We start from the raw sequence: 11,129 nt of genomic DNA on the forward strand, positions 1-11,129 counted from the left end.
ATATATATGTATAATATTATTATATACAATATATATCTGTAAAAAAAAAGTATCTATAAATAAAAAGAGACGCATAAGTCATGTGTGTTAGGGCGTGGGTTCCAGAGTGCTCGGTTCGGAACGTTTTGGTTTGATTATTATTAGTATGATTATGTTTTGGGATATCTATATTAAATTTGAACATTTATTTCTTTATAGTTAAATTTTTCTCATTTAACATTTTTCTCTCAAAAATATTTTCAAAATTGGTGGAGATCGACTCGACTTTAAGTTGGGATTGGCCTGTTCGAGCAAAAATGGTAAAATGAAGCTAATAGCTTCAATTTTGAATAGAACATTAGACCTCAATTGGTAATAATGATATTTTAATGAAAAAAAAAAATTCAAAAATGTTAGCTCATAAAATATTCATGAAGTTAATCAGTAAAATTGGCATTTTTTAATAAATGTTTTCAGCTGATTAAAATAATTATTTATTTATGAGTTTTAGCAGATATTATTCTTGTTTTTGTCTCTCATAAATAATTTTATTTTTTTCCAAATTTAGGTTACCTGAGCATCATTAAGAAGACAATCGGATCAGCTTTGTCACCCTCGGTCCCACCGCCTAAGGCCTTAGCTCGCCCCGACAACAAGGTAAACTCTATTTTATTTTTTAAAATAATTTATTGACATTAATTAATATATTAAATTCAATATCATTAAATATAGATTGTATCTCATGCTGAAAGCTCTACTCATAATACTGGTATCGGTTACTCTAAACAAGTCCCATGTATTTGATAAAAGTATCAATCAATACATTGTTATGTTATCATGGTAGTAGTCACTAAATATGCTATGTTCTTTTCTTTTTTAAATTAATTGGACTTGTCTCATGTCAAAGATGGCTGTGGAATTTGACAATTGTTATGCAACCTCAGGGGCATTACGATCAGGAGCCGCCCTTTATTGGATGTTGATAGAGTTTAATCAAAGAAATTGAGAGAAATTTTGGTTAACAAAAACATGTAGTTTTTTATTGAAAAAACAAATCCCTGAAGAGGCAGATAAAAGAGAAGGAAAGAATGTTTTATATGCAAATATGAATAAGGAGGACCTGAGGAGACCCACTTCTGAGTTTGCCGAGTGAACCCATTCGATTCTCAGTTTCTTCCAGGCTCTATGAAAATAGTGAAAACTATGAAATTACCTGATCTAGATGTTCTCTCATCCAATACTGGCCAGCAAGTGTCTACTTAGTAGTGGTGGGATAAAAAGGTTATGGAATAACATATGACGTCAGGTTGCAACCTGTGATTCATGGTGTCTTGAATCTTGAGGGAGTATTAAAATGGGACCGAAAAATCTTACAAAACTCAGTTGTGTAAATCTGACAATTGTATATTTATTTATATTTTTAAAATAGTAATTTGTACTTTTTGATGATTTGCATAACTAATTGTATTGTTTTTGATTTAATTTCCTCATATATGTTTTCTTCATAGATTTATTAATTTTTACAGGCAGCACTGAGAGGGTTTCGATTAGTAGAGAGGATAGAGCAGCAGATTGGCTTGGAGGAAATCCTTTGCCGAGAACCGGAGAGTGGGCTGCACAGAGCATCGTTATTGCGGCGGGGCGTGCGTTCATTGGCTCGGGGAGAGCTCCTCGGAGTCCCGGGTCGGCCTGGCACTGGTGTTCTTGACAACAGATTGAAACAGCTCAAGCGTCGGCCTCGCACTGACTTAGGTTCTGTGCAGCCGCAGCAATCTGTCTCATCATTTGTTTTCGGCAGGAAGGGTGGCCTCTTATAGATTGTCTTCCTTAGTGAACATAGTTGCGATGATTTGATAAAGGTTTGCCTGAAGAGGCTTTGAGAAATCGTGAGGCAAGGGCAACGTAGAGGTTACAGTCATTAAGGCAAATGTAAGACACAATCACGTTGAGAACCAGAAGAATCTGTTTCATATAGCTCAAAGTTATTTTTTCTCTATTCTTTGTTTACATTTATTGCCATTGTAGTATCCTTGTATTGTGGGTGTTGTCTTACTTTGCCTCGATGTAGTCTTGCTCTGACTACGTACTATGTAGCCTGAAAGATGTCGATTTGACATTAGTGAGAGAGGCCACAGATAATGTAGTGGAGCTGGGTTCATTTAGTCAAAGAGTGCTGTGACAGTTGCAGGTAGGATTGTCTAACCGCCCATCTGTAGGCCGTCTTGTGTTTTGTCCTATACACTTACCTGTAACTGCTTCAGTTGCAATATGCTTCTAATGAACACAAATATTGTAGATACATTGCAATCCCTAGTTGAATATTAATTGCCTAATGATTCTATGATTAATTAAATTAAGGATTCATAGTAATATCATATATATTTATATATATAAATGCCTACACTTATACATATATCTGCTAACCTCAAAGCACATGATGTAGGTAGAATTTTATCTAATAGTTCTTTTGAATTATTTTTCTGTTTTTAACAAAAATTATTATTTATTTCTTCTAATTTGTAGTATATTCACTAAAAATCAAATTTTGTTCTAGATTAATAGTTGTAAATAGGCACATTAATTAAAAAAGGATGATAAATAATTCTCGATTTGTTATTATATTTGTAAATACTTAATTTAAATATTGTAAAGTATATTTTGTTATTTTCATTTTATTTATTTTTTCAACTTGCTTTTGTTACAATATTAAAAAGAGTTTAGTTGGATCGTTCAGAGTATTGTATCATTAAAGAAAATATGGTTTTAAAGGGATACTGTGAAAATTCTCATAAAGGTAATAACTGGGAAATGAGACCGCTTATATGAAATTTTTTTTTCAAAATACAAACCTGACCAAAAAGAGAATTGAACTTCCAGAGAACGTAATTAAGTAAGGTGGTTTTATGTTTTATATTCGTATATATGAACCTATGTACAATATATAAAAATCTACATATGTATCAAATTTAAATTTATATGTACATAATTAAATACTAAATAAATCAATTTAAAGACCACCTGTTTTTAAAATTATATTGCCGAGGTTCTATTCACTGTAACTTTGTTTTTTTAACATGTCGGCCAATTGCGTTTTTCTGCTTGTGAACGAGAAGCAAGATATGCTTTCTTTATCTTTTCACTAACTTTTATTAGTTCTACTTTTTCTATTGGGGTTTAAGTACTTTTTTTGTGTCAATTTAATAAATTGTTCCATTTTTTTTTTTTTATTTCAAATCACAGTTAACTTCAAATCGTTAAAATAAAAACATTTACAAGACTGAAGAAGAATAGAATTCTTTCGAACAGTAATACAGTTCACTTATTAACGAAGTTACCTAATAATACCTTCGACAGGTAGCATTAGCTATCTATAACCTTCTGCCATTTTAAGAAATCATAAAAGCAAAAATTAGCTATGAATAAAATTACAGCTAAAATTTTCATAGATGCAATATTTATTCATGAATAAACCATTAATAAATAAGTTATTATAAATAGTTTTATCTATTGCTAATTGTTGTTAAACTCTGCAAGAAATGTACTTCTTTTCCCCAAGTGGCTGGTTATAAAAAAATTTTTCGTGAAAAAAAAAACAAAAAAAAAACAAGACTAAATTTGTGTTTGTTTATTAGAAGGTCTGGTTTGTAGAAGTTGAAAATGGTGTAAAAAAAAAAAAGTTTCATATTAGTGAAAATAACACTGTCTGTGTATAAGAGATGTCTATTTGCTGGAAGTTTATCAGTATTAAGAGTTTCTATTTAAAAAAAAAGAATAAATTACTAAAATAATCTGAGCATTCCAACTGTTAATGATAGATCTGTTTTTGACAAGATATTGTTTATACTAAGTATATTCCTCTTGATACTCCTAAATTATAATCTTTTGTCGTTAATTAATTGAACATATTGTAGCCTTCCACTGTCAGCTTATCCATTGAATTGGATATTTCTTATTTGTCTTGTTACGCATCAGAAATATTTTTGAATAGGGCTAGCGAGACTTATTTTTGAATAAACTAGACTTTGTATCGGACTGGCTGTGCACTAAGTTGTTGATAAATTGTTGAGGCATATTTTGACAAGTTGCCATGTATTTTGTCTACCAGTCACTTAGCGGCATTGAAATTTATTTGTTCGGATGAATTTTTATCCAGACTTCTTCATTTAGAGGCAGTTAAATTATGCGTACTCAAAGCTAACTGCTTTTGTTTTTTGACATCCTGAATTTAAATTAAATAAGTCTTTATTGAAGAATTAAAATTTTTTTTTTGTTTACTTTTGCATTTTTTTTTTTCACTCGGTTGAATGTAAAAGTCTAGTCTTTGTGAATTTTGAAACTACTATAATCAAGGAAGCTTGGTTGAAATTAAAATTTTTTCCCTTGATATTGAATGTGTTTAGAATTTAGAATAAGTACGTATTGAAAGTTGATATTAAAAGTGTTAGTGAACTTGAATTTAGTTGAAAAGTTGTAAATTATTAGAAAAAAAAAATACAATAATAATTATGTAGAGATCACATTTTAATTTTATGTTGTAATATTGTTTCATTAGCAAGTTGTTGGTGCTTGCCTGTGATGAGTTATTTATGGCTATATACGAGATTTGTAGTTGTTGTTTCTGCGACAGGCTTGTGTAAGAGAAATATGCAGTTAGCATATTTGCATTCTTATCGCAAGTAGGAAGCACTACTACAAAAAGTAACTAAAGCCCAATCTAGCCACTAGAGGGACTAACTTAGCTACTTTCCATCACGTATAGTTAGCCGATATTTTTTGTAAATTATTATTTTTACGATCCTTGTATATAGTCTGTATATATTTATAGATATATAATAAAGGAGCCTTATAGCTGATGATAGCTTTGTGAAGCTAGCTGCTATATTTAAATCGACTATTCTCAGGATCCAACTTGCTATTGTCGAACCGTTGTGTGGTTTTCTCTTATTTCTAAAGTTACTATTATGAATATATTAATCAACTTATATACATGCATATATATATTTATATATTTTGTGAACGTGATGGTCAATATCCATAAATTAGGAGAAAATTATGAATTGGATAAGAGTGTATATAATTATCTAATGTAAATGTTTCAATAATAAATATCAATGTACAATAAACCTCAATTGTAGATACAAATTATAATTATTTTTAAGTGGGTTTAAACCTGTCAGTTTTTTTTTCTTGTTTTTGTTTTGTAGCAATAAAATGTTACAGAGAGTTTTAATTATTTGAGCCTTTGGCTTATTAGTTACTTCCTACTTTATTTATTTTTTAATATTATATGTATAAATAATTGACCGTATAATTTAAAATATGAAGAAGATGGTCAGGGTTGTGGTCATAAAGAACAAAAATAGTTTAAAATTATTTATTTTCCGATGTTTTGCATCACTTTGTAGAGCTTCAACAGGTCTAATAAGATACAAAAAAGTTGAATTAAAGTAGGGTTAAAATTATGTAAAAATAAGTGAAAAGAAAATTATTTACAAATAAAAGAAAAGAAGAAATCAAACAGTATCAGTAAAAAGTAAACAATGATAAGAATAAAAAAATTCGTAAACTATAAGGTTAACAATGAACAGGAGACGCAATAAAACGCAAAAACAGAAAAGTTGATATGAAAAAACAAAATTTAACACACTAAAAGACAGAAAATAAAGAAGTTTATGTTAAATAAAGGTCATAAAAGAATAAATAAAAATAAAATTAATAATGATAATAATAAATGAGTAAAGAACAAATCAGGACCATCCTCCCTGTTCAAGTTGATAGCTTGAGGAACTGTCACAGTAAATTGGAGTGGAGGGGATGTAGTCGTTAACGGTTTTATTTCTATTGCTAATATGTTGCTTTTACAAGAGGTATAAGAATATGATGGAAATAATACAAAAAAGAGATATAAAAAAATTGTAATAATAATAACTATAAAAATTTTCTAATTTAGAAAAAAACTAAATATAAATTAAATGATAAAACACGTAACTAATAATATATACCAATAAAGAATAAAGTTAGGATAGTAAAATTTATTCTCTATAAAAAATTATCCAAATATTCTCAACCTTCTTTATTTAAACATATTACATACCAAATGTTTTAGGCCATCCAGCCATCTACAAGGACCATCTTAATTTTATTTATTAAGATGTTGAGGTGAAAAAACTTTCATTTATAATATTATCACTTTTCTATGTTTTTTTTCTACTACGTTCCCCATATTCTTACTAATGTTCCAACAATTAATTTAATATTATCTATAATTTTTATATATACAACTGAAACCTTATAATCAATTTTACCTCATTTTGTTAAGTATATCCATTTCTTTTTTAAACTTTGTCATTTAGTCACATTAATTAAAATTTACATAACATTTGTTTAAATAATGTCGTTCACAAATGATGCATTCATCCGCTCCTTCAGCAATGACCTATGTTAAGTTATTCAAGGTATTTACCTCTTTAGACACATCAATATGCCTCTGTACTGTTTGTTTACTTCCCTATTGATATGTCTATACTTAATAAATTTTGCTATTTAAGATGAATATTATATATAGTTTTGAATTGGATATTATTATTTTTAAATGTTTTTCCTGATCCATTATGTCTCCACTTATAGGGCCAGCCTATTTATTGTATTTGCATAATGGGTATTTAAGTTTTTTTATATATGCTTTGTAGTATACAACAATATTGTTGGTATTTTTAGTTATGGGAATCGTTTCTAAGATTTTTTTAAAAATGTATTTATTAAAATTTACAACTGTACATTACATTCAGTAAATCTGATCTCAGTTATAATGGAGTGTAACAAGAGTGTGTAGAGAACTACCCATTGGTAGCACTCAAATGACGTTTTTACACCAGCAGATCTCGTAGCCATCTTCTTTTTAGGCGCCTCAGAGGATTATCAGGAATGGAAGAGGATGCAAGGTTAGAAACTAGTGGGTTTAGGTGGTTAGGGAGTTTATAATGGAAAGAATGATATCTGGTTCAGGCTAGATTGGTTATATATGGGACATTAAGGTCTTTATAGATGATTTTATTTGTGACAAAGTAAGCAGCATTGAAGATTTTGGATTGCAAGGATTGGATAAAAAAGGAATTCGAAGGTTTAATGGAAGCCCAAAGCTCAACTCCGTATCATATACTTTCCATTATCGTGGCAAAAGTGTTAGCCACACACCATGGTATAACTATTTGATAGTTACAGTCATGACGGCATTCACTATCATGACTGTCACTACATAAATAATACCCGTAATGTTGGTGGTCTAACAGTTGCAATAACTGCCATGATTAACTATCATATGTAAATGCCTTAACATTGAACTGTAGCAATATATCAACCCAACTAAATGTTTTGATAATAGGCGAGAATACATTGTTCCTGTATATTAACACATACCCTATATAATTATATCAGCCAATGAATGAAATCAACATGAATCCACCCTCAGGCACCAAAAAGAAATCTACAATGGACCCAAAAAAACAAATTTGCCCAAGAACTTAAAATTATATCAGACCCAGGCCCCAAAAATAATTTCAATTTCAACAAGTTCTTATGATGCATATGTCTTCACAAAACACATTAAAAGCCTAACTCTCTTAATTCACGTAAATGGTCAATTTGTCATAACAAAACTAATTTACAACTCACCAGTTAAATCAATCAAATTCTTAATTATTTGAAGTTTATAACTGATTCTACATAACAATGAAAGACACACTTTTTAAAATGATGTAATTATTTTATCATAGTTAAAGTCAAACAATAATATATTTTAAATAACAATATTTAATTATTTTTCTATTTCATATTTTATCTCCAGTTTATTAAGTTAGTAAAAGAATAAAGGAATGAACGAACAATCAAGCATTATATATTCTAATTTAAAACGCACATGAATGAATATTACTGAAAAATTATATATCGTTTTAACTCCAATAATAGAGCAAAAAAAATACATAAAATGACAATTTATAATGTTAAAATAATAGTTCAACCAACTGTCTAAAGATAGCAGCACAAAGCAAGAAATGTAGAAAATAATAGCACCGTTAGAGGCCAGCACCATCCTAACAGCCATTCCCGAAGTCCAGCAGGATAATTATTATTTTGTATTAGGATATTAGGAATTTACAGGAGCTCGGATCTGAAGTTAAGACTTGGGTTGCAACGTCAGACGGGCTAATTGAGCTCCAGTAAGTTCCTAATATCCTAATACAAAATAAAAATTTTCCTGCTAGGCTTCGAAAATGACTGGATTGTGCTGGCCTCTTGCGGTGGTTATTAGAACTACTATTTCCTACCTTTCTTGGATGGTGCTGTTATCTGTATTCAACTGGGCGAACTATTATTAAAAATGGTCTAACTTATTTATTATTGGCACAATTAAATAAGTTACATCAAATTATTTGTTTCATTCTCCTCGTACGTCATCCACGATCAACTATCTCTCATAATTATTATTAAAAATGAGGAGATGGTTGGGGTCAATGAAAAACACAAATAAGTAATTTTTCCGCCCACCTTTGAACGTATTATTTCACTTTTAAACCTTTTCTTACACATTTGTCGTCCCCCACTTATATTACGTTTCCTCTTTTTAACTGTTGTTAAATAACCATGACACTGTCATCTTCCGGTACTTCGTTGGTTCGTATATATTTTTAACTCTTCCTATCACTATATGTCATCACCTTCTCACACGCTTTCTTCTTCAAAAAATTGTCTACCTTTTATTTTCACCCTCTCGTAACGTTTCCTTATAAAAAAACACTTAGTCATTGTTGTAAGGCTTTTTTAATTCTGAGTTTGGCCGTCATTAGCGCAGTATTCATTAGGCGTTTGATCTTCCAGCGAACAGGTTCGTTTTTATTCTTTTTTTTGTTTTCTTTCCCCTTTCTTTATTTTACTCTTATCCCTTATTTTCTCCACTTTTATCCATTTTCCTTACCCGCGTCAAAAGATTTGTTCACTATACTTATAATTTGTCTCTTTATCATCTATTATTGTTACATATATTTTCTTCCTCTCAATTTTCATTTTCTTTTCATATTTAAATTTTAAATTAATAATAACTAATATGTTCATATTTCTTTGCATTATATAACTTCATTTTTATTTCATTTCCTTAATTATGTTATTTTACCCACTTTTTCAATTACCTATGTATACATTTTATTTCCCGCTTCTCTCATCTCTTCATTTTATTAATTCTATTTTGTAAAATTATTCATTTTATGTTATTATGTTTATACTTTCTTTTTTTTTTTTTTCTATACTTAATGTGGTTGTTATCTTGTTCTGTTCTTAGCCCTGAAAAATGCTAGAACCTCTAGCCAAAACGTTTGCACAATTAAATACATCAACTTATTTGTGTTTCACTTTGACCGCACCCCAACCATCTTCTCCTCGTACGTCATCCACGGTCAACTATCTCTCCTAATTATGGATCATTTGTAGTTAGTGTTATTATTAATAATGCTTATTTTTATTGAATTCTAAATATTTTATTATTCATATTCACTGAAGTTATATTTATTAACTATTCAAAGAAGGGACTCTCAGTTAAATCTAAGAGGAACAAGAAGAGAGAGAGTGCGTGAGTTGCCCTTACAGCTCTGATAGTGATCTGCTTCAGAGCACGCCAACTTCAACCGGCTTTTTGCCTAAGCTCTGGGGGTCGCCTACCGCTAGATAGTCTGTCCAAGGATGATATGTTAATAGTTTTATTATTAAATTAATTTATATAAATATAAAATACGAAAAACAGACGTTGATATAGTTCTGAGAGCGTCAATATTTTTTTACCTCTGGTCTACCGGTTATCTACCGGGTGGTGAGCAACAATGAAAAGAAAAAAAACAGAAGAATGTTTTTTTGTTTATATGGAAACGTAAAGAACAAAATTGTATTATTTTTTCATAAGAATTCTTTATTATTATTTGTATTTCCAAGACCATCAGAGGAAAAGAAATGTATACTAAAATGATGCCTAAAAAAATAAGTGCCCGAATCATATAATATATCATAGGAAGGATCCTCACGGGAAATTGAATTCTGAAACGATTTCGTTCTTTGAAGTCATTCCTTTATCCAAACCGACTGAAAGTGAATCGTCAATAATTTTTAAAAAAATGTTAACGAATTTAGGGAAGCTTTGGATTCAGGATGCGTTGGAAAAATAAACGTCTCCTTTACGAATTCGTCTTATACTCCATTTTGCAATCAGAATACATATAATAAATTTTTTTTTAAACTTTATTTATTGGTAGATATTAAAATCTGCCACACCGTTATGGGAGATAGGGAATAGTGATGATGATCACATTTATACTAAAATAAGAATGACAAATAAATAAATAAAAAGTACATAAAAATAAATAAAATCTCTCTTAAAATATATACAAACAGAAGAATAAAGAAAATGAACATAATCAAACTATGTACATCAAAAAATAAATAAATAAAAATAAAATAATCTCTAGTCACATTTACACTGTTATATACAATATTTACAAAATCGACCTGAGGATCTCTGAGCCCACTCTATCCCCCACATCTGAGAGGTAGAACAGAGCCCATAAGACCCAAGCGCATCCCTCTCGCCGCATCACTGGAGGCTGAGAAAGTGCGCTAAAGCCGCACTCAACTTGAGTGGAAAATCTGACCATTTATAATAAAATTACCCATCCCGCATACCACAGTTAGGTACCCAGGAGGATAACAGTTCATTAAAAAATTAACACTATCATTAAAAGATGGACTGTTGTGAAAATCAGAAAAAAAATCAAAAAAGTTGAAGGGGGGTTGAACGTACATACGGGATTCCCTATGTATTAATGTCTACACCGGATATTATTTAATCTTTTAAAATAAAAGCTAAATCATTCATTTATTACTTCTAATTTACGTTAATGTTGTGTTGATTAAAATATATTTTAATATTAATATTCAACTCCCTAACCACCTAAACCCACTAGTTTCTAACCTTGCTTCATCTTCCATTTCTGGTAATCCTCCGAGGCGCCTGAGAAGAAGATGGCCTCGTGACCTTATATTGTAAACTGTTTTTAGAGTTCTACTACTGGGTAGTTTCTCTACATCCTGTATCATATCATTATGTCATTATG

At 30.0% G+C, this 11,129-nt stretch overlaps 1 protein-coding gene across 1 annotated transcript in view; it reads left to right on the plus strand.

The window, feature by feature from the left end:
- LOC106687719 (trafficking kinesin-binding protein milt) overlaps positions 1–1,796 on the plus strand; it is a gene marked incomplete in the record, with an annotated part of 30,427 nt that extends 28,631 nt beyond the window's left edge. Inside the window, 2 exon segments of the mRNA XM_067045432.1 lie at positions 548–636; positions 1,506–1,796. Coding sequence (XP_066901533.1) covers positions 548–636; positions 1,506–1,796 — 380 coding nt within the window.
- Positions 1,797–11,129: the final 9,333 nt, after the last annotated feature.

This window comes from Halyomorpha halys, unplaced genomic scaffold (genome assembly GCF_000696795.3).
Source record: "Halyomorpha halys isolate HHAL.00 unplaced genomic scaffold, Hhal_1.1 Scaffold1000.1, whole genome shotgun sequence".
Taxonomy (NCBI): Eukaryota; Metazoa; Arthropoda; class Insecta; order Hemiptera; family Pentatomidae; genus Halyomorpha; species Halyomorpha halys.